Here is a 25625-nt window from a genome sequence, read left to right as displayed (position 1 = left end):
GAGAAGGACTCCCTTCTGTTAGACTTAGTTCACGTGATGTATTTACTGCGGCTTCTCCTGTGTCTCTTCAAGGACACGGAGAAGCTCCTCTGAATTATATAGATATATAATATATATATATATATATATATATATATATATATATATATATATATATATATATATATAGACACACACACACAAAGTACAAGTTACAGGGTTTTGATTGCATCGTTTTACTTGGTTCTTGGTTGTTGGAATTGGTTCAGGTTGCATTTAGATATTGTCAGTGCTAATGGGGAAGAAGATTGTTTAGGGACTTGCTGACTGCACTGCTATCTGCAGGTTGTTTGTCTTATTCAGAGATTGTATTAAAAAGGTTTCACTTTTTGTGTGTCTGTAGGCAATGTAATATGTCTACTTGATGGACATGAGGATAACAGAAAGTAAAAAAAAGATTGCATGTTAAAATAAATGACATGACAGAATTAATAGCATTTTGTCCATTTATACAGCCCAAGGATGCATTTTTACTTATTTAAAGTGCATTAAAAATGTGACCTTATTAGTCAGAGCAAATTGTACACATTTTAATTTCAGGAAGAACTGTATGTATTTACTAGATACATGTATTGGGGGTATGAAATGATATACTGAATTAACCCTGCTAAGTTGGAATTCCTGGTTCTTTTTTTATGTATTATGAATACTGTAGAGCGCATGCAGCGAAAAGTGATTTGGAATGCTTATTTTTAGAAATGGCTGAAGATTGGCATACATTGTTATCAATTCTTATCATTCTAATCCTTTCGTTGTTGTGTTATTTACAAGGGTACCGTTTAAAAAAAATAGTTATGTGCTATGCTGTTTCCTCGAGTTTCCTCAATTTGCTAATTGGCCTAGACCTCAAACTTGTAGTTTATTTTCTTATCTTTATTGCTCTGTCTTGTTGTTTGATTGTCTTCATGGTGTACAGTTGTCTCCTTTACAGATACAGAACTCAAGATACAATGGTGATCTGCTGCTGAAGAAGTGATTGGCATTGACGGATAGTGACCATAGGAGGTCATTCTTACAGACCTTGCTCACCAAAAAAAGCGTATGCACTAAGGCAGTGGGGTACAAACAGCAAACATTGGCCATACCAAAATATAAAGTAAAAGCAGTCTATTTTAAACCAGCTGACACACATGAGAATTTGTCTAAGCTCCTAACTATGCTTAGACTCAGGACACCTCAGTGTTGCTTTGGGTTGGGCATCTCATAGCAGCAGTAAATTAGCACAACATGAATGAATGAATTAGTAAGGGACATGTTTTTTTGTCTGGTAAGTGTATGTTTCAGGTCTAATGGAATTATAACAGGTTATGTTCTATCTATGCATACACTTTGCATAAATTAGAATCCTCTCCACCACCCCATCTCTGGAATACATTCATTTCTAAACGGCAAACAGTGGAAAAAGTGTATTAAGCAATAACAACTTAGCCAACACACAAGGGTTTGCAGTAATCACATGCACATCATCACAAAGAGGGTTATTCTAGATAAAGCATTTTTTATTTCACTGATCCCACTGTTTACAGAAGCGGATGCTTGTTTTATAGCTAATTAGATAAGGCCAGATGCTGCACTTTGACATTTCCCTGGGCTTCACAGATTGTTTCCCTTTTGTTGGCAAGGAAAGCAATTCTGTTGTTTCCAAATTTATTTAAAGGGGTAAAAGCAAAGCAAAACAATTCTTTAGATTATTGAATCACTCCTTTGTTGTGCCCGCTTATTACAGTATATACCACCTTATTTGTTTCAAATTCCATATCACTTTCCTGCTGCAGAATATGTGCAAAGTCAATGAATAACATTACAATAATGTTTCACTATTAGATCTCACAATTGAGAAGTATAAATAGGACACAGTGTTCAAGTAAATCTGCATTGTTCCTGTAAAGCTAGTTGTAAGTCTAATAGGGTTTTGGGGCCTACAGATTACTTTTTGATTTACTGCATAAACCAATTCATTATCACAGGTTTATAAATTAAATATAACATTTTGCAGACTCCACATACAGCATACAGTCTATGTGAATTTGAAACAGTGGTGTATATTAGTATTAAATGCTCTGTATTATATTATATTTACAGGGTTAAACCCCCAGATTCTATAGAATTTAGATCAGCCACTGTTTCATTACATTGTGAGAATAGATTCCAGTGGTAATAAACAGACAATTCTGCATGTATAGTTCATATATTGTACTTTGTGACTACTGTTTAGAACAAGACATATGGACAAGCATCACTGTGAAGGGGTGCCCACCCATGTGCATATTATTATTATTATTATTATTATTATTATTATTATTATTATTATTATTATTATTATTATATTTAACACATAATATTGCGCTGCTAATATGAGCTGTGTTGTGCATGTGGGTGGCTGAGGTTGTATAGATTGTGTCTGCACACAGCTGGGTCTTTATTGCATGGGGCATTACCATTTACTAAAAGCTTCCTCATTGATTTACATGACGGTCACTTGCACTGCAGTGTGTGACTGATGTGCTGAATGATGGGTTGTTGGAACATTCAGAACAGTTCTAATAGTAAAGCTGTAAAGAGGCAAGTTGCAGCTTCTTGGTGACCCCTTAAATGTTTACTCCAGTTATAGCAAGCATTTCATTATGTTTTCTTTCTGTTTTGTGGCTAATTACGTTATTTAACATGCACACATTACACTAAAGACATTTAACAACAGACCTTGCTCATTAAAAAACAAACAAAAACAAAAATAGGTTAATATTGTATAGGGGTCTCCGCGTATAGCAACACCTCCTAAGAGAACACTGGCTTAAAAACAATTTTTTCATTGTAAATGCTACGCCTAAAGGAACAGGAACTTTGCTTAAAAGAACACCTTTTTTGTTACTGATAGCGATTAGTTGCTAATCGATTCAGTACTGTTTTGTAACCTGATAACTCGTCAACATCAAACTGAAATGGTTTATTCAATCTTGTCAAAACTGATTTGTCATCACAAGAGTAATCTAGAGCTGCTGCTGTGGTTTTTAATGTGTGTAGGGCGGTGCTGTGTTAACAACCACTGTTACAATTCATTCTCGTATTCATAATTACTATTCAGGCCGCTGCTGCATTGTTAACCTATGTAGAGGTGTTTTTTTAATTTAGTTAGTTTATTATAGTTTATTAACATACACTTGCCTATTGCTTTCTTCTTATTTACTCTGTTAATTTAATATGTTGATGCACGTGTGTCATTACAAGTAATAAATACATTTGTATTTAATGAGTCACATTGTGACTGACCTCGGCGTATTGTGTCCGGTGGTCTTAGAGAACACTTCGGCTAAGAAAACATTTTGCTTGCTTCCTGAGGGGTGTTCTCTTAGCCAAATATACTGTACCTTGAAATGGACATAAGAAAATACAGAGTGCATTTCAATGTAACATCTACCCATGTGGTCTGTATAGCTAGCTTTAATGTGTGCTGCTTCTCCACTCATATGCATGGGTGGACACTTCCTTTCATGACATACAAATTGCCATCACAGCCAGCTATAGGCACACTGAGAAACCTTGTGAGAGAAAGATGAGCAGTAGCAGCAGCTGTTTGTTTTGTTTTTGTAAGATATTGTGAAAACTGGAACACTATAGACTTAAAAATTAACCTGTCAGTGGCTAGATGAAAGACATTCCATCACCTGGCATGCTCACTAAATCTATTACTACATCATAATTTAGGATGCCTATAGTATTTACTGTACATGCCTGCAAACATTGTTTTTGAGTTATTAATACTTTTAGCAGTATTACAGAGCAATCTAAATTAAATAAAAACAAACCTTTCAATTGCATTTCTCCACTGTAGTTGAGAATAAATTGTGATGTGGTTAATTAAAGAATAGTGATGTCATATAATTTGAAAATGCAAGTGCATAATTAGAAAACACTGTGAATACAGCTAAAAATGAAAAAGGCCATGGTCAAAGGTATTTAAAGACATTTCATTTATTTTAAACATCCAGACAGTATTTTAATATTATTTGTTAAATACATGTTACCATTTTGCTAACCTAATGGAGTTTAAATCATCTAGGACAAGGGTTCCCAAACTTTCTTGGCTCAAAGCCCTCCATGACATCAGGTATCATCATTGAGGACCACCCACCCGATGAATCCATAGAAACAGAGAACCTTACACCTTACAGTGTCCATGGAGATGTCACACACTCTGGGTTCTGCATGCCTATAGTTTAAGGCTCATTAGACAGCCATTCCAAGGCCATCTTGTTTGGAAAGCCCACAAATCCAAACTGAATATTTTTATTTTGATACCTTTAGTTTGAGAAGTTGTTCATCTGTACCAGTAGGAGTGATATTGCTTTCATTATGGTCAGTGTCATTTCTTAGATGTTTGAGAAGCCGCTCCATAATTACTGTACTCAGACTGCTAATGTAACACAAACCTAACTGTAAAGGTAAGCGGCTTGGTTTGTTTGATTTATGTAGAGGGGAGAACATATATCAAGAATATGTACTGGGACAAACAAACAAACAAAAAAAAACATATTGACAGAAATCCTGCATTTATTTTTTGATGTTATAATTATGAAGTGCATAAAGATCTGCGTATTTTGTTACTTTTAGAATCATCCCCCTTTTGTTTTATAATGGTACACACTGTTAGCATGAGCACAAGCTGACGTCAACGTTACATTCTAAGTAACCCCCAACAGCAGCATTCATGCAAATTGAGAAACATCTTGCAGTCACCCAGGGGCCCCTGGACCCCAGTTTGTTAACCCCTGATCTTGGGGCTTTGTTAAATTTGTGGATGTACATCCGTTTTTAATATTGTAGAAGAGAAAAAAATATATATTGTCCTAAACAGCGGTGTAATAAATGAGATTTCCCTGAGAATACTTACAGATAGTACTGGCACAATAAATCGTAACAGTTTTCTTGCCGCCTGAGGTATTGTCAAATGCTCCAAATTGGGTAGTTTGCATTCACTACTTGCTGTGCAGATGAGTCTAAAAGCAGTGCTCCTCTTTTGTCTTGTTCATTAAGGCTTTTCTGAAAAAACTGCCTTGTGACCAAGGTTTAAAAAGTGGTCCTTGTACAAAGATGGTTTTAGTAAATGTGTTCTAGCAGCATTGCTCAGACACACATTCTTATTAAAGTAAATAGAGCATAGATGGGTAGTGAAATTTAAATTTGAAAAAGGTGTTCATATGGCAGGTCCAAACTGGGGTTATGAATACAGGATATCTAAAGAAAACAGAGATGAAAAATGTCCTTGTGCCTGTGTGCTGTAAAGGAGGTGGTTTTCATACCAAAGGTGCAACAATAATTGTAACTGTAGTACATCTTTAACCATGCACCACAATGACAAGCTCAGCTGGTTGTGGATTGCAAGATTTCGAGTTCTGTGCATGGCTACAATTGTGAGAATATACACAAAGCTAAAATTAGAACCCCACTCTGTCTTCCAGTCCTAAAGTGGGGAAGCATGACTGCATGTGAAAATCAAGTAACTGGCGTTCTAACACTCAAGAGCAACACTCTGCATTATATAATATTCCAAAATGTAATCATGGACCCTGTCAGTATGTTTATTTAGTACTGATTTGATCTAAAAAGGGATACAAAATAAAACAAAACAATTGAAAAGCAAATGCTAAACTTGGCTGAAGGCTTCAGTCCCCCTTAGGGGACTATAGCTGAGATGACTCTTCCATTGTTGCTATGGCTGAGATCAGCTGTAAGAAAATTACTGTTTTTTTGGGGGGGTTTTTTGGTCTTTTTACACCCCAATCAGCGAAATGCCTAAAACTAGTGCTCTTATCAACAACAGTGTCATCACCCTTGTTCATCAGATTAGTCAGCCCACCACTGGTATTGTTCAAACCTGAACATGATGCTAAAACATAGCCAGGCAAAGGGCAGGCAACTGCCACCATTAACAAGCTGAGATAATGAAGCATATATGTAAGCTAAGGTCAGTACATTAGGTCTATAAACAAAAAAAAGATCCAGTACCTTTTTTTTTTTTTTTTTTTTTTTTTTTTTTTACAAATTATCCCCTGCATATAATAGCATATTATAGCAAAGTACATTAGAAGTGAAGGTGGGATATTACAGATTTTGCTCTGTCTTTAATGTTCGTGTAAACTTTTGAATATCTTACCATATGGTGTAGATAGATAAATGCACCCATTTATATGTCTCTGAATGTGCAGAATATTATGTTTTAAGCATAGTAAACAAACCAGTTTCGGTTTCCAGTTGTGTTATATATGTCATTGCACATGTTATATCCATGCAATTCACATCAAGGCTAGGCATCCGCTGACAGATAGAGGGATAATTCTGCGTTCTTGTGACTTAAAATCTGGGCATGGTAAATTATTCATGGATTATAATCCAAGGGATACATTACACTGGTATTGATTTACTATTGAGGCAGTCAGCCACAGTTCCCCTTACCCCATGGGGAACTGTACCACAATTTAAAATGTCAATAGAAGTACAGTCTGGCCAGTAGCAGTGCAGATAAGGAGAAGATGATATATCTTCCCTGAAAAGAAGAGATCTTTTCTCATCGGCCAAAGGATTTTCTTCATTAGCTGAGCTGCAGTCATATGTCCAAACTTTTTTTTTTTTTTTTTTTTTTTTTTTTAAACTATCTGGAAGGAATTGTAGCTTACAAAATAAGTCTAGACACTGCCCCACACCATGCATATACATTGACTATATAGGACTCAAATATGTCATTTTGAAAGTTTTAGCAAGCATATATTTTCATATAGGTTAAAGATATCACTGTTTGCAGGCATTGCTTTCAAATAGTCTTGCACTTTCATTATTATTTCACTTGGAGACTGTAATTGTCCCCACCCCTTCAGGGCTTTCGTGTCAGTAGCCAAATAGCTACAATCCATTATGCCTGACGTGCTTTGCTGCACTTAAGATGCTTGATCCCCAAGACACTGCTGAAGTTAAATGACCTAGGATGTGCAGTGTAAAAGATTTCCTGGAATGCAAGGCAAGCAAACAAGACAACTTTCTTATACCAAGTGTAGTACCAAATGTCTGTATACTTTAAAAAGAACAAAAGAAAATATATTTTAAAAAATGGTGTATATAAATACAGGTTTGACAGTGGCTTATGTAGACAGCAGGTACAGATAGCAGCATTAAATTTTCATTCGTACGATGACTCAATGGAAATTGTTACATTAAAGCAGATGTATCATGCTAGAGGAGAAATGTAATATACATGTGTGCTATGTTTTCTGTTTCCATAGGACTTAATGTGTAAAAATGCATTAGCAGGGCCTGTGACATTGTTTTTCAGTTGTAGTTGTGGGGTTGCTGCCAAGTTGATCCTGGGAGGTTTCAGCAGCAGTGATGCCAGTTAACGACATGTCTGGAAAGAGCATTAGCGTCAAGGAAAGTTCACTGTCACAATATTCTTCACATAAATTTGCCCTTCAGTTATCACACCGTGCCTGATGTAATTCTGTACGCTTATTTTAATTTTTTTATTATTATGATTACCAAAAGCAAACAAGAGTTGGCAGTGCATTTTGTTAGTGAAATTTGAAGAACGTTTCATTTTGTTTGTTCTCAGCAATGGAGGTGATGTAAATATTGCAAGGAATGACTTTCTATGACAAAAGCTGGCTTTGTTCTAGAGTTAATAGTTAATGGGTTTAGAAGGTAGAATCTGTTAGAATCTCACATGCATTGAATAGTCACATAACATCTGTTAAAGTGGATGAGGTTGTTTTTTAAACTGAATGCTATCCTGTTTTTGAAATTGTGCATGGGTTTGAATTATAGTGATATTGAGATGGTAGGATCTACCATCAAGTTTTCTGGTTATTCCATTTCAAAATACACCAATCAGAAACTACTGGGATATTGTGAGTTTGATATTATTTTAGTACACTAGAAAACATTAATAACATAGCAAAATATGCATGACGTGATTGCCACTAGCATGATTTGCTTTCAGCATGATTAGCACTGGCAGTGTTGATGGAAGACATTGCAGTGGTCACCCTAGGTTCACGGTTGCATGACAAGATTGATTGTCGCATTACAAGCTGGGCGACAGCCATCACTTTCAGCAAGATAACTCGTTATTGGCATCTAATGTGTCTGTGCTAACTCTGACGTGTCACATCGGCTGTTTAAAAGTGCTGGAAGGTTCTGTTTTTCATTGAGGTGGCTTTTTCGGATTTCTGCAGTACGTATGTGAAAACATGATGACGCCACACCAGAGCTGACTTCATGATGAAGATATTCCCAGTAATTTCGCTGACCTCAATCCGTTAGAGCGTGCTTGGGAAATGGCATAGAGAGCAGTGTATTATCATTCTTCACTAATGCAGTGCTGCCATCAGTTGTTCAAGATCCTGTAGAACTTTGGGCCAGTACCCTCAATTTATAATGTAATAAACTGGCCTTGAAGGAGCAACAGGGAATGATGTTGTTTTGGTGTAACTTAAAGTGTGAATCAGGACAGAGACCAATCACAGCACTGCATTTGGATCACATAATCTGTTTCCCATTTCTGCCAGTTAAGTGATTCAGGGCTGGTTGAGGGTATGAGTAAATCATTCTAGGGTTGTTGTTTTACTAGCGAGGGAGACCTGCACTCAACCAGCTCTAAAGTAATTATGCAACATACATTTAAAACGGTACATTGAAAACAAAGTGTATCTCAAGACAATATAGCCATTTTTAAAAAATCTGTATTTAAAATAAATGCATAGTTATTTTTTTGAACAAGCTTAAATTAAAATCCAATCAACAAGCACAATAACAAATGTCAGCTTTTAAAGCATTTTGAGTCTGAGATACCTCAAATGGCTGTGCATATTAAGTACACAAAATAAACAAATAAAAGGAAAGCTAAACGCATGCATTGATACATTTTTAGAGAAGCCTAAATAGTTACAGAGACCCAGTTTCATAGAAATTATACATTTAGCTGAGGCTATAATAGGCTGAGATTTCAAACGAGTAAGCCTTTATGAAGTCTGGTTTATCACAGCAGGATATACAGATTTAATATCTCTGTAAAAGTAAATGAAGTGAGTGTTATTAAATATACTGTGTTACCTTAGTCATCCTAGGCTAGCATCATACAAGAAGATAAATAAATGCATGTGATACACGCAGACTGTGCATGGTGATTGAAAGTTTGCGTTTAGGGATTTCAGCACTGAAAGGGTTGAGGGGTAGAAGCTAAACCTCATTCTCCTGCCATGCCAGTGATTGGTCTACAAGAGCTCAAGCTGACTGACTGACTTTTCCAGTTCACCTGATATCACTGCTTGTTCCCAGGAGGGGAACATTTAATGAGTGCTTGGAATGGCGGCAAAACTGCTGGGCTATTAACTGTGTCTTAAAATGTTAGCACCACATAGAGCTGCATTCAACAGAATAAAATAATATTAAACTAAATATTCAGCATTGATATAATATGTATATATATATATATATATATATATATATATATATATATATATATATATATATATATTAATATATTATAATAACTACTGTTACCAAAGCATATAAAAATATCTTATTCTGCTTGATGCATACAGCAAGATTATGGTTAAATTCATTAAAAGGACTAATGTATCATGGTCTTATATGTAGTGAGAAATAAATTGCTAATTACAGAACATATTTAGCGTATGATATAAAATTCCTTCAGGTTCTGTTTTGAATCTGGTGTACATGCCATACTGTTTTATTAGCATAATACTTTCCTAATGTGTGCACTCATTGTTTTTTTCTGTCAGAACAATATCCCTTTTTCTTTATTACACATATTAAGAAACCATAATACTGGCAGCTGTAACACATTCAACATTTTGTTGATACATTTTGTATTATAATTTGTGGTTTTATGGTAATATAGTTACTAGTCTTCCAATTTAATTTGGTGAATGGATTAATGTGCTGGAAGATATTTAATCTTCTATGTGGGTCCCTGCCAAAGTGGTGTTATGAACCCACCTGTCTGTCCCTCAACTCCCAGCAAAGTGCTTTAATGTAATGAGTGAAACGTAATTGGATTTATTTTCCATTACTTGGAATTGGAATGTCTTTCCTTACGGTTCAGCTTAACCGTAACAAGAAACAGATCACCTCGCTACGCCCCCTTTTGCACCATCAATCTTGACCCCTTGGTTCATTAGTGCAACCCGCAGCAGGCACGTCGTTTCCCTTCTGGGTTGATGATTTAGTGTATATTAGCTCCGCCTCCTTTCTAGATGGCCAACTCCCTTCTAACCCTGGGAATTAATTGTCTGGCCATCCAGTCCAGGGCACTGTTCCCTTTGCACAGTGCCCTCACAGGTTGGGAGAGAGATTTATTACCAATAATCACTCTATCTTTGTCACAGGGCAAGGGTTGCAATAATGGAGGTTTTATTTATTTCCCAATCGGAACAGTTTGCTATTTCATTTTGTCTGTGATTTGGATGCAGTTGCTAACTGTATTTTACACATTTGTATATAAGTGAGATTCTAACATTATTTTGTTATAACTATATTTGCTTTAAAAGACAAAGATGTTGCTTTACATGTTCCCAGACTGCAAATACATTTCCCATCTACTATTCTGTATGGACTGTATTATGTGTCTGTTTCTTAATCTACATAGAGTATTATGAGGAATTGGCCTTTTGCAAGCTTGAGAACATCTTAATCTCAGCCTTGACAGGGTTCTGTACAATGAATAATTTACGACCTACTTGGCTAAATGGAAGATCAGTAAACGCAAATTTATAACAGCTGTTACTCAATGGATAAAGTGGAATAACAGTTTTGCTATTAACCAAAAATCATTGGGCAGGCCTCCATTTCCATATTTTAAAGTGATACCTGATTTTTCACAAAGACTTTTGTGAAGGATTAAGTTCTATACACGGTTCAATTTTGTAGTTTCAATTAAGTTTTGTCCTGTGTGAAAAACACACTTTGTTAAAGGTGAATTACATTTTTTTACTTGTGTTTTTTTTCTAAGGTAGTAGTGAAGAAAATTTATTGAAAGCTCCATGCAGATATGTCAGTGCCACACTGCGGATTCACTGCATTCTGCTTCAAGAACCTGTAGACTTTGAATATGTGCTATACACAATTTGAAGTAAAAACTTTTCTGGAATGAAAATGATCTGATTTGCCAAATGTTTTGGTCACAAATACAGTAAGCATATATACAAATGTGGACCAACGGCACTATCTGTGATAGTCCAATGAAACAGGATACCAAGATCCACCCATTTTTGATGTAGTGTTTAAAAATGTAACACAGTGAGCAGCAATATCCTTTTTGTAGCGAGGTGACCAGAACTGAACACAATTTTAACATTACTTCCCTTAATTTAAATTCAGCACTTTTCACTATATATCTGAATATTTTGTTGGCCTTTTTATAGCTTCCCCACATTGTTTAGATGAAGATATTTCTGAGTCAACATAAACTTCTAGATCGTTTTCATAGATTCCTTCTTCAATTTCAGTATCTCCCACATGGTATTTATAGTGTTTTTTTTTTATTGCCTGCGTACAGTACCTTACAATTTTCTCTATTAAATGTCATTTGCCATGTGTCTGCCCAGTTCTGAATGTTGTCTAGATCATTTTGAATGACCTTTGCTGCTGCAACAGTGTGTGCCACTGCTGTATTTGTGTAGTCTGCAAATTTAACAAGTTTGCTTACTATACCAGAATATAAGTCATTAATTTAGATTAGGAAGAGCAGAGGACCTAATACTGAACCCCATGGTACTGTACTGGTTACCTCGCTCCATTCTGAGGTTTCTCTTCTAATCAGTACTTTCTGTTTTCTACATTGTTAACCACTCCCTAATCCATTTGCATGCATTTCCTTGAATCCCTACTGCGTTCAGTTTGAGAAGTAATTTTTTATGCAGGACTTTGTCAAAAGCTTTCTGGAAATCTAAATAAACCATGCCATGTGCTTTGCAATTATCAATTGTCAATGTTGCATCCTCAAAAAAATCAGGCAGGTTAGTTAGACACCATCTCCCTTTCATAAAACTATGCTGACTGTCTCCCAGGATACTGTTACCATATAGGTAATTTTCCATTTTGGATCTTATTACAGTTTCCATATAATAGTAATGCTGTATAGCTCAATGCCTTATTAACCCATCACTGGCAATTCATAACATGGGTTAAAATTACTAGTCTAATTGGTTGGTAACAAATGGCTGCAAATTATAAATCCTTGCTGTAGAGCAGTGGTGGCCAATACATGGATCACGATCCACTAGTAAACCTCGACAGATTTTTGGTGGATCTTGGGTTAAATATCAACAAACATCAACACATAAGCATAGCAATGTTTTAACAGTGTTGATTGCGTATTTAAAAAATATAATTCCTGACAATGAATACATACAAAGTAAAATTACATTAATTCCAAACAGCAGATGGCACTAATAACTGTACTCTGGCTTCCATACCCAGTAACCCGAGCAACAAGCTTCCTCAGCGCGGTGGTTCATAGTGTACAGTTGCGAGTTTGTGTTTGGTGGTCTCAATGGATCGCTTTGTGGTGTGAGTTTCAAAAGATTGGGAAAGCCTTCTGTGCCTTCCAGTAGAACCAATTTGGGTGGAAATATCCCAGCTGTTTCAAACAAGGTCAAGATAGCGCCAAAGCCTAACAAAGGTGGGAGCTGGAATTTGCCGTTATTTTATTTCCATATGCCTGTGTGAGACTACGTTTTCAGCACGGCACTGTTTAACAGTTCTGAAAAAGTGCGGAAAGATTTCTGATTAAATTCTTGAGGCTGAGCTGTAAAATGGTCAAAACCAAAGCATGCAAAAGTTCAAACTAAAGGTTTTCACTGTAATCAATCCCAGAACAAACGTGGACAAAATCTCTTGTATATGTGAGCTGAGATCATATTGTTAGGAACCATTTTGTGGCTGGTATATGTGTAAGTTCATTTTAGCAAATCTGAGAGGCTGTTAATTGTCTAAGTAAATGATGTCACCATTCTCATCAGTGTCTCTAATTACTGTGCAAATATATAGTAATCAAAGACACTTAATATAAAGTATTACCGTATTGGTTTCAATTGCAAAAGGTTGTATCAGTGAGCAGAGTAAGCACTGAAACCGTATGCAGAAAAAGCAAGTTTCCTTCACTAGATTTAAATACAACTAATTAGGTTTTAAAAAAACATGTCTGCTTTATAGAAATTAGTATGTGTCTACCCAAGCTTCCAGGGCTGACATGGTTTAATACTGGAATGTCATATAACTGCTTTTGTTGCTGTTGTGAATTCAAAGAAGATTCTCCTTCCTTGGCAGAAAGAGGAAGGGTGCATTGATAAATACCTACCTGCAAAACAGCATGGTTGTCATGGCAACACAGTCTAGGCTCCTTTACAGTGTTAATTAGGATAAATTAAATACAGCCACTCATCTTTTTTTTTTTTTAAACAGTGACCAACTCCCAATCAACATGAAAATAATTGCAACATACTATACTGAATAGACATGTTTTGAAATGTCAGTTATTTGTAAAACTCAATGCTTACTTAATACTACAAGTCCAATTAGATATATCCATATTTTATTGTAAACAACAACAACAACAACAAAAATACTATGTGTTGACACATCTAACGTGTGTTTCAAATCCAGATCTGTCAAGATGTGTCAGCCATGCATTAAACAGAAAGCTGTTTGTTTGTTGGAGATTTGCTGTGTTTTCCCTAGATATGGTAAGGCCAGCTGATGCCACCTCCTCGAAGCTGGATGCTTGCTTCTGCCCTAGGTGTGAGGAGTGGCAGACACTGACACAGAGGCAGCTGCTCCAGTCTAAGACACTCACATCTGGAGTTGCTCTAAAGAGCAGAGTGATTTCCCACTGTGGTTCAACATCCAAAAGTAAATACATAAGTAATGTAAATAATAATTACCCTGTCTTATATGAAGCAGGGCCCTGTTCTTGTTTCTTTTTATAAAAGGGGTTAGGTGGTTTTACATCTTAGGCTAGCAATTCCCAACTTTAATCAATATACTGTATAAAAAGGCGGTGCTATGCAAATGTTCTCAAAAGCCACACCTCTCTCAAATTTCTAGCATGTTTTTAGTATCTACATGACAGGTAAAACATGTTTAGTTCACGACTTCAGCCTTACCATGTTTTACATCATTAAATTGTTTTATCTGGCTTAATTGAACAAAAATAAACCAGTAGACCATGTAAGGTACGATTTGGGGATTTTTTGGTAGCTACTGTACAATCACTTAAAGTGTTAATAACTCTTGCCTCCTTTCTGCAGTTTAGTGTATGGTACTCCTCTGTGTACATCTGAAAGTTGACCTAAATAGCTAGACATATTATTCAATTGACACTAATTAGTTTAATTATCAAAATGTGTCTGTAAACACTGTTGTAGGTATGCCATCTAAACTATCAGAATATGTTTTGTTGTTTTTTTTTAAAGCCATGTGTGAATTTTATCTAATTTTATTTGTGTATTTTTTTCAGTATTTGTTGAATATTTATAAAGTCACATGTGTGGGTGATTATTGAAATGATTCTGTCAAGGTAGTGTGAGCAGCTGGAAGCTTTCTTATTTTTAGTGTATCGTATCAATGGAATCTAAGGTGCTACAGACCAGAAGGCTACCAGGGAATTGCCTAGAATGGTGAGCTGATGCCATGGAGAGCTTATTCAGGGTTTAAAAGGCATGTCATACGCAGACAGGCTAAAAGAATTGAATCTATTCAGTCTTGAACAAAGAAGACTACGCGGTGACCTAATTCAAGCATTCAAAATTCTAAAAGGTATTGACAGTTTTGACCCAAGGGACTTTATCGACCTGAAAAAAGAAACAAGAACCAGGGCTCACAAATGGAGGTTAGAGAAAGGGGCATTCAGAACAGAAAATAGGAGGCACTTTTTTACACAGAGAATGTGTGTGTAAACGTGAGGGTCTTGAATCAACTCGCCAGTAATGTTGTTGAAGCTGACACCTTGGGATCCTTCAAAAAGCTGCTTGATGAGATTCTGGGATCAATAAGCTACTAACAACCAAACGAGTAAGATGTTGAATGGGCTCCTCTCGTTTGTAAACTTTCTTATGTTCTTATGTTCTTATGAACCTTAGGTGTTTCTCAGCAGTATACTGGCTGCAGCAGCTGCTCTAGGGTCACTCAACTTTCATGCCAATGTCTAAAAATACAGCTGATCTCAGGTCATTCACACTATGTCTATCTGCTGAAAAGACACGGACCAGACAAGGGGGTTTTGTATGAGCTGAGCCCAGCAGGTTCTGAAACATTAGCTGAATTAGCGGTGGCTTGATTTAGTGCTGGAATTGAATCTCAACTCCTTGCAGTTATATAGCATACATTTTTCAACAGTTTGTGCTTGACCAAGTCTGTCTGTCTGTCCAACAGTCTCTGTTGTCATTCTGTTATGGTGTTATTATTTTGTCTGTGCCAGTTAATTACCAGTTAATATGTTTTGTATTCAATTATTTTTGTTCTATTATTAAACTTGTGTATATTAAAATGTACGGTGACATGTTAACTCTTTTAAATTGTTCAGTTTGTTATTGATTAAAAAGCAGATATGACAGCTAGCCTTAAGCTAAGGTAGACAATCTATACTTTCCCTATTGAGCTTTTAGACTGTGTCTCTGTCAGTTGGATGATAATTGGTAAAAACAGGATTCAGACTCATTGTGTTTTAATATCAGACAAAGAGGAGATATATACATATAATATATATATATATATATATATATATATATATATATATATATATATATATATATATATATATATATATATATATATATAAACATGTTCACTCACCTGCAAACCAGATGTAAACAGAGTTTTTATAAACAGTGGTTCCAGAACAGTTAGAATGTCTGGCTGATGCGCAATCCAGCTGGAATGTGGTGCAATGTTTTCTTTTTTTCTGGAAAGATTTTAAGCACATATTATTTTCTCTGTAAAATATGAAGCTTATTTACCCCCACCAGCTACTTCATGCTGTCTATCAAGACTGTATAACTTTAGGGCAATAATGTTGATAGCTGTATTTTATTTCCTAAAATATGGTCCTAGTGGATAATAGATCACTGGCTTTTTACATCAAACCCACCATTCAAAAGGAAAAGTGACAAAGCGAGAATGGGGAAATAGCTATTACGTTGAGGATTGATACTTTTCCAGCTAGTTTTCCATCAGCTTTATATATCGTAAAAATGTTAATTCACATTCTTATCCTAAGATCTATCTTTTGAATAAGCAACCAGGCACAGGTTGTTTTGATATCCATTGTTTGGCTATAAAGGGCAACAAAAAGGAATATAAGAAACTAAAACAAAATGCATTTTAACAACCTCCTTTAAAAATGAGTTTCCTAACACAATGTTTGAACATTATTGTGTGTTTACCTTGAGTGAAGAATTTGACACAATAACCATGGTCATCCCATCCTGTTGTTGAGCTTTTGATGGCTCCTGACTAGCAGATTTTCTTCTTTTCTTATACAAGGCTTTTGCAGGAACTGATTGTCTTTTTTTGCCTGTGTACAAATAAGCTTGTTCTGGTGTAACGGAAAATTCCATTGACCTTTATCTCCCCATCTATAAAAACATCAGTTGTTCCCATTGAATGCAATTGCATGTTCACTTAAAAAGCGGTATGCATCCTTATGAGTGTGTATGAGGTGCTTATATGTTATTCACTTTTCAGGGAGAGCTCCTTAATAATAATAATAATAATAATAATAATAATAATAATAATAACAATACATGTATTGTATTAGGTTCTTTTCATTAAAATAGTGTTTTTCATTTTGGCTACAGCGATGACTGAATAACTACGATTTAGACTTATGGTTTCATAATAATTAGAAGTGTGCCAAATACTCATACAATACCAGGATCTGTTACAAATACGGCAGTTCTTCTGAGTATGAATGACATGTATTTAACAAGTCTGTGGCTCATTAATTGGCAGCATTTGTACTATTCATTTTAAAGAAGATCATTTCATACATGCAAGTATGCTAACAGATAACACAATAGCAACATACATTCAACTCCAAGGTGAAAGAAATGGTCCCAGACTTGTAAGAGTCTAACCCCAGACAATTTGTTTTGAAACCTGAAAACAGATAAAGGCATCTTTTAATCATACATAGGAATAAAAAAAAGAAAATGTCAAAAGCAACTTGTGTTAAAATATGCGTACATAATAATACTTTTACAATTTCTCCCCCAAAGCCTGTGATACAAAAAAAAAACTTTATGCATACAGCCCCACATATTTAGTATTAGTAATGAAACAGCTAATAGTCCCTGATCAAAATCTCTATCTCATTTTAGTTTATGAAGGTTATATGCGTGGGAAGATGTGTGGGTGTTGCCTCCTTGGTTACAACCGACTGCTGTAAATGAACTACATTTGTAGACATATTTAATATCATGGTGTTGTCTAGAATATAGTCATGGCAATGTTAGCTTGACTAGAAATTGGTTACTTGCCAGAAGCAACATATTGGAGTTGTGCTTTCATTCAGGTAACATACTTGGAAAGCAAGCTGCTTCTTTTTAATAAGGAAAATGTTTTTAATGCTGAATAGTTGTTAGCCATAGTTGAAGAGACCTTGTTATTTACAGATGCGAGTGGAAGGGCATATTGGGATAACAGGAGCCAAAAAAAAAAACATACCACATTAATAAATGGACTCCCTAGAATGAAAGAGGAACTGTAATAATAAATACTTGGGTGAAAAACAATATATAATAACTTTGCGTTATTTTTATTTTGAACTTTCTTACATTTTGATGGAGTCAATATAAAGTGTTCTGTATGTGTGTATTTAATCATCTCCATAAGGGGAGACTATATGGGTTTGTCAATTCATCTCCTGCGCCACACCTGCTACGGCTAATATGTCATCTTCTGTTTAAGCTGACAACATATTTCATATTTTCAGTGTTGTGCAAAAATCTAACGCCACCTTTCACTTTGAGTAGTATGTGGCCTGAGACAGATGCTTGGTTTAGATATTCCTTTGCACAGGTACAGTTCTGTGATTCTCTAGGTCAAGTTTGATTGTGGATCAGATACCATTTCATGTTGTGACTTCATATCTGGGAAATCTGTATAAAGCCTTCATGCTAAATGTGTTGCATAGAGACAGTACACTTTGAGATGTTGCTCTTATGCACCTTTCTTTGTCAGTTCTTTACAAACCATATGATCTGATATGACATGCCCCTTTGATTATGCTATCGGGTGGTGTTTTTGTTAAAACTAAATAAATAAATAATGAAAAAATAAAAGTAAAAATTCTAGTCTTAATAATTTACCCCAAAGCAACATAATAATTGTTGACGCCCCAATGACTGACATTATGTTTTCCTTGTTATTTCAGACCCTTGCAACAGCGGCTGAGAATTTCCAGATGGAACACCAATGGAAAAATGAGTTTGGGGTAAGAAAAAACTGATTGTTACATATTCTTCTGTGCACAGCAGGAAAACACGTTCCATGTTTCCAGTGGAATCTAATAAAGGTCCAAAAGCTACAGTGTTTTATACAGAATGATTTAACATCTGTGTTCAGAAACGTAATTACGGTAAATTATGTGCAAATGTAATAGGATTCCTATAATTATTTGGTCTTTCCCTAGGTATAGAGCATGACTTTCTAAAATTAGTTGTACACCCTAATCTTTAATAACCCAGTTTTATATTGAGTGGTTCGTCCACCTAATGCATTCTTAAAATACCTGCAGTAATGAATTAAGGTCATAGATGTTAGCAAAAAAATTCTGATGACTTTGGTAAGTAACACCAGGAACACGGCCCCTTTTATAAAAATAACTAAAACAAATAATTCCTTGTAACAGTTTGGTTCTATGTCATATCTGACAAATACATGGTTGAATTTAGAATATGACCATATGTAATATGTTGGGATATAGAAAGCCACACATTGTATACCTGTGGCTATATTGGTTTTGCATATTAATTGGGACAGTTAACTTTAAAAATAAATAAAATAAGAACATGTTTGTTACAAGCGATATTTGTGGCGAAGCGACAATTATCGACAATTTAGCTTGGCTTCTATGTTGGTTTATTGATCGATGCATCGAACAGCAGACCCTTTAAGACAAGAATGATTTTACCTTTGGTGATTTAACTAAATAATCTCCATTAATTTTATAATTTCGTACTGTGGGGATCACATAACCACAGTATAATTTATCAATACTTTATTGATACTTTTATATGTGTCTAATACGTTATATATATGCAATAATAAGACTTTTTATTAAACAGCTACTCGCCCAAGTTGGCTAATACAGTGACACCAACAACAGTTTGTGCTAATGCCCACTAACTCCACAAACCCATTTTAAAAACATCCCTCGAATTAACTAAATATCCACAATGTTAGTCAATATACAAGACATATCTAAGGCCATGCTTCTCCAGAAACAAGGGTCAAAGTTTAACTAGATGTACTTATGCTGGTACTAAGTTATCTAAATTCACCATTAACAGTGGCTGATGTATGAAGATCCACACAAACCAACCCATGAACTGTGTGCATTAGGTACTCAGTGTAAATGAAAAGGGTGAAAGTTGCATAGGGAATGTTTGACAATGAAAATAATTATATTGGCATTTGGGCTAGCTGAATAGATGCTGAGGCAACAGCGAGGCAAAATGACTTTTTAAGATCAAATTTAGATCTGCATGTCATGGCAGTTCAGACTTCAGTCAGGTCACAGGTTTGCTGAAGTTCATATACATTTAATTAAGCACAGAAAACTGGCACCTGGAAATGCTGACACACTTTTTCAAATGAAACCATAAGCAGGAGTAATAATGCCAGTACAATGCAATGACTTGAGAAGGAGTTAATCCTTTGTTAGTATATATGATACTATTAAGTGAGTTAAAATATATTACAGTATTTCTATATGCTTTCTTACTTGATAAATAATTATTTCTGCTTATGGAAGGAAAAGCCCAGCTCTAGCACTGAGGATTCTTGTAATGCAGTATATTAAAATAAAGTTTTTACAGTTTTTTTTTCACTCCTTCACCTCCCCCAAAGGACAATCACATTGGTTAAGAGGGATTTTATTAGACATGTCCTTCGCATAAATATCACATTAAGCTGTTACAAAAACAATATAATTAAAGGCTCTAGTTCAGGATTTAGTGAGTTTTTTATATTTTTAATGTCTGTTCATTTATGCAGCTACATGCAATTTGTTATTGGTGTTCAGGCAGGAAATAAAAATGAGAGCAAAAAATGATTGCTGCATGTGAATTAATTTGTCCAGTTTCTCAAGCATATCACTTGCCATTCAATTTGGTATGATATTTGATTGCACTGAAACGGTTGGTTAGTTAAGATAATTTTGTTTCCAGTTGAGCTGCCAATATTAATCATACTTACTTATGTGGTGACATGAGCAGATATTGTTAGTATAGCGTTCTGAATTGTTTATGTTTATCCATTTGGTGGAACTGTTTTGTAAAAAATAAGTGGATGTAAGAAAGCAGCCTAGAATCGGTGAGTGATGTAGGCTGTTGAAATAAAGCCTTTAAACGGAGCGCAATTGCACCGCGTTTGCTCAGTCCTCAGAAGCCGAGTTACTGATTCCAGGAACTGGCAAGCCGAATATTTGCATTGGAATTAGCAGAAAACTCGAAGTGAGAGTTCTTTTAAAAAGCTACAATCACGCAACTGGAGACATTAGTTATACCTACCTACCTACCTGTTGGTGAAAAGCAAAAGAGAATGAGTGACTGTTTATTACCTCAGTGAAGCGGGATGAGGATGTCACTCCACGGAGGGGCCTATCGGCAGCATATTTTATATAAAATGCTCAGTGAATACTTGACCTGTGGCAGGCATATCTCAAAAGGATTGGTTAATGGTCGTCTTCGAATTGAAAGGGAACTGTTGAACGGCGATTCTGTGACAGAAAACGCATTACAAAACATATTACAAAAGAAAGAAAAAAAACTTGCCGTATGAGCTTCAAAAACATTTTTTGTTGTTTATTTATGATATTTATTATGCTGTATCAGCTATAGTTAAACAAAATACTGTAAAAGCCATAAATATTTGTGACCAAAATACTCGTAAAACCTATTTTGGTTCAGAAATGTTGATGACCTGTTGCACTGGTAGTAGTTTATTACTTAATTATATGTACAGCACTAATATATTTGTGCCAAAAATGTTTAAGTTTTTTTTTCATACGCGAAAAACTTGTAATAAAAGGCTTGCAAATATTTAATTTTGCAATAATTTTCCACTATAACCCTCATCTCCAGTCCATGTTTACAGTACATAAAGAAAGGTATATTGTTGTGTGGATTGTGATTTTTTTAGTTTTTTTTTTTTTTTTTTTGGTCTAGGAAAAAAAAATACAGTGAACTGTATATACACATGAAAATGAAGAAAATGGTTTTCGGGTCAACTAGGCTACAGGCTAATTAATTGTAGTGTAATGATCTTGCAGTTCATTTTAACTTAGACCCAGGTGCATATGTGCTTGTGGTAAGGTGATAATGATGTGGTGCTGGCAGGTGGCAGCAGTCACTGAACCAGTGCCGTGTCTTCTGGGCATATGTCATAACACAGGCACTCTTGTTAGTTATTAACTAGTATAGTACGTCTGTAGAGACTAGAGACTTGGCAAGTACAGTATGCATTTGCAATGCTTTCCAGTGCCATTCTTATCTGTGATGTACATGTAAAAATATTAATTTGCTGAGCTATCTGATCTAGCTGTCTAAGTTTGTATTCTAGTCTTTTCAAAAGCTGATTCTGATAGTATAGGCAACATGCCAAAAGTTTACATAGCATTTAAGTAGGTTCATTTATTCCTGATTTGGTATTCTTATATAGTCGTAGGTATGTGTAAGGTAAAAAAAGAGTATGTTTATCACAAAATGAGGTTACTTTATTGAAAATTTCGAACAACCTAATAAACAGATCAAGTGCATATTATCGTCATTATCCAAATATATTTTCTTAGAAATCCGATGTGATCCTTTGTATTCTTTGAAGATGGCACAAATCACTTAACACCCCCTGTGTGGTTCCAGTTGACCTGGCATGTTTTCCTGGTATACTTGGGGTCCCTTGGTTTACTCTGGAATAGTTTACTTAAGAGTCATTGTGGATCAAGTCCAACATTACTGCACGTGTGCCCTGATGACTCTATGGGTTGAGGACCATGACAGAGAATTCAGACTTCTTCCATGGCCCTCACAATGTTTGGGTATCAGTCCAGTTGAGCATGTAGGGATGCACTTCAGCAACATATTTATCAGCACTATTCTTTGCCTATCTGCGCTGACTAATATCCTGCCCGTCAGCATTTAGTGCAGTGTTTGCCAATAATCTGCGCAAACAGTGGCCCAACCCAATATCACGTACTGGTCCAAATAACTAACTTTGATAAACAAAAGTACATACTTTTATAACAACAAAACAAACCAATAAAAACATAACAAACAAATGCAGCTTGAACCCTTAGGCATATTTGTTTATGTTTTTTTTTACAAAAAGAATTGCTTTTCATGTACCAGTATCTGTAATATTAAAACTGTGCACTTTCAGCTTTGAAAATAGTGAAGCACCCTTCATTTAAGTGTGAAAGTGTTAATTTGGTAACATTTTGCATTTTGAAAATCTAACCTATGGCATTTTATTTTTTTTCTCAACCACTGATAAATGTTTTTTTTAATTTTATTTTTTTTAGGAAAATGATACAATGTACTACAATGCAAAAGATAACATAGACGTAAGTATTATTATTATTATTATTATTATTATTATTATTATTATTATTATTATTATTATAATAAATGTAATTGTTTAGTGGAAATTTCATTGAGGGTGAAGAGTTATATACCTCTTTTAGATCAGTTCAGTAGCATCAAACCTTGGGTCCAAAGTTGCAAATAATTCTGTCTTGTATTTAATTTATGATAACAATTATATACAGTACTGTGGGCTAGAAAACTGTTAGTGGTCACAAGTGTGCCTAATAATTGTTCTTGATCCAAAATATTCAGTTTGTTTAGAGGGTCTTTGAACTAGTGGTGTTTGTGTATGAAACAGTGATACAAATAATGGCTGTGTGCCTAGATTGAACTACATGACACCTAAGAATTTATACCCAGCAAGCACATAAAGCAACATGCTGTTTGGTTGCCATTTAAGCAAGATTATGTGTGCCCACTCACAGCTAAGGGTAAACAGGGTTTTTTGCAACAAGAAAATATATATTGTAGATGATAGAAACGCCAATCTTGTGTGATCAGTATGGTTCCTGTCAGTAGCTCATCCACCATCCAAAAAGAAAACGGGAACAAGCAGATGAGTGGAAAATATGTGCATACGGATGACCAGTCTAAACTGCATTATTCAGTTCTGGGAATTTCTGTGCCACTTCCCACTGCCAAGAGTGCTAACCATTTTGTAAACTAACTGGATTTGATTAAACTGCTTGGCTCTTGTCATGAAGTCTATTTTTGATTAATTCAATAATGTTTAATATTCATGAAACTGTTCTTCACTGCTCTTGATTTCCTTAACAAAGTCTAGAAGCATTTCATAACAGATATTGTGTCATTCATTAATAATAACAAACTAACTGCATGTTTTAATAATTACATATAATTCCCAGTTACAGAAGCTCATGAGACAACATGGATACCCGCCACGCAAGGTTATTACAAACAAAAATTTGAATTTGTTTTAGAAGTGCTTTCTTTTGTTTTACTTCGGGGTCTGGCCACAACCTTTAATTGAGCAATAACTCAAAAACTATTTGAGCTAGAAACTTGTTAGGTGTGTTTTTGTATTATATTGTAAATTGCATGAGGAATCCATAATTGACACATGGGATGGCTCAGATGAAAGCTAAGGGAAAATACACAATTGCATATAGGAAAGGAGGTTCGGTTTTTTTTTCCATCTATGCAGATAAGTTAGATTGGAATGATTGAAAATCTCTGAAGGATTTGGAGACACCCAAGTGGGAATTCAAGGTCGTATCTCTGGCTGGAGAAGAATGAGAAATGCTGGATACCTCTTAAAACATGCTATGCAGTGTTCAATGCACAAGCCTAACTTCAGCTTTAACTGTACAAATTCAACATTTCAAAAGGACTTAGGAAACAGGTGTTTGGAGTTTTTGAGTTCAACAGCGATTAAAGGTTGGGGGTCCAAAATACACCACATTTTGACCCCTCTATAACTTGATCCCTTGACCCGATCAGACTTCATGTTTGCAGTGTTTTCCATCACAGACGTTGGCCGGTTTCTATTCCCCTGCTTTAATTGGCCATATCAATGATACAGATCTTTTTCACATATCCAGTTTACTTTAATAATTGCAAAGGATTTCAAATTACATGTGTGTGGGTGTGTGTGTGTGTCTAAAAAAACATACATACTGAATTTAAAAGGAAGTGCTTTTATCTTAAATGTCCTGAAATAAATAATGTTTAATCATTTAAACCTTTTGTGTACATACAACAAAAAATAAAATCATTCTATCTATCTATCTATCTATCTATCTATCTATCTATCTATCTATCTATCTATCTATCTATCTATCTATCTGTCTGTCTATCTATCTATCTATCGAGCTATCTTATGTTCAACATACTCATTACATTGCAACCAAGGTTTGAGATTCACTACTAATGGCTTTCAGTCTCCTTTGTCAGCAGCAATAGTTGATTCTTTTTTTGTTTTTTTTTATTCACTTAAGGGATAAATATTAACCCTGTCATAGAGTATGACCCTTGTGTCAGAATGGGATATTGGTTCTTATCAAGTTGCCAGGCTGAAGACTTAGATGGCAGTCTTCCTGATATTGATGCAATTATGTGTGGAGATGCTGTTTGTGCCAATTTTATAGATTACATTAAGATGAGGGAGGTCACAGCAGTTTTGACCCAGTGAGCTTTGAATCATATTAGGTGTTTCCACATTTCTGTTTCCAACATCCATTTCCTCTCATATAAAAACACCAGTACAGAGTCCACACTTATTCCTTAGTCCTTAACTGAGCACAGCTGGCAGAATTGCTTGTCGCATGTTTGGTTCCTAATTGACAAATGAGATGTATTTATTTATTTATTTTATACACAAATCAACGTGTTTTTGAGAAGAAGTATATTTATTCAGTAATTTATAGCCACCACAGGTGTATTAGGGGGAAAAAAAAAAAAAAACACAAAGCTGTACATTTCTGTCTATTCCCACCACAGAATACATATTATTATTATTATTATTATTATTATTATTATTATTATTATTATTATTATTATTATTATTATTATTATTTTATTTATTTATTTACTTATTATTAGATGCCCTTACCCAGGACTACTTACAGTTGTATACAAAAAATCAAGAATTACAGTACAATTAAGAGCAAGATACAAAATACAATGACTTCAGTCCTAATAAGAGCAAATACAAAACACAGTATGATTTGATATCGGGGCAGTTCAAGAGCAGAT

The 25625-nt window shown here is 35.1% G+C and overlaps 1 protein-coding gene across 10 annotated transcripts in view; it reads left to right on the top strand.

The window, feature by feature from the left end:
• The window catches only part of LOC121319909 (voltage-dependent calcium channel subunit alpha-2/delta-1-like), a 143716-nt gene that overhangs the window by 35479 nt on the left and 82612 nt on the right, over positions 1 to 25625 (top strand). For 6 of the 10 annotated variants that reach the window (XM_041257860.1, XM_041257858.1, XM_041257863.1 and 3 more), the window contains exons 4-6: positions 18479 to 18538; positions 22847 to 22888; positions 23777 to 23818. In XM_041257860.1, the coding sequence (XP_041113794.1) occupies positions 18479 to 18538; positions 22847 to 22888; positions 23777 to 23818 (144 nt within the window). The remainder of the gene's footprint in view (positions 1 to 18478; positions 18539 to 22846; positions 22889 to 23776; positions 23819 to 25625) is intronic. The other 4 variants (XM_041257865.1, XM_041257859.1, XM_041257866.1 and 1 more) reach the window with 1 other exon arrangement.

The sequence above is a fragment of the Polyodon spathula genome, chromosome 8 (assembly GCF_017654505.1).
Source record: "Polyodon spathula isolate WHYD16114869_AA chromosome 8, ASM1765450v1, whole genome shotgun sequence".
NCBI classification, from domain to species: domain Eukaryota; kingdom Metazoa; phylum Chordata; class Actinopteri; order Acipenseriformes; family Polyodontidae; genus Polyodon; species Polyodon spathula.
The sequence above is the reverse complement of the archived record's forward strand: the minus strand, read 5'-3'. Positions and strand labels throughout refer to the sequence as shown.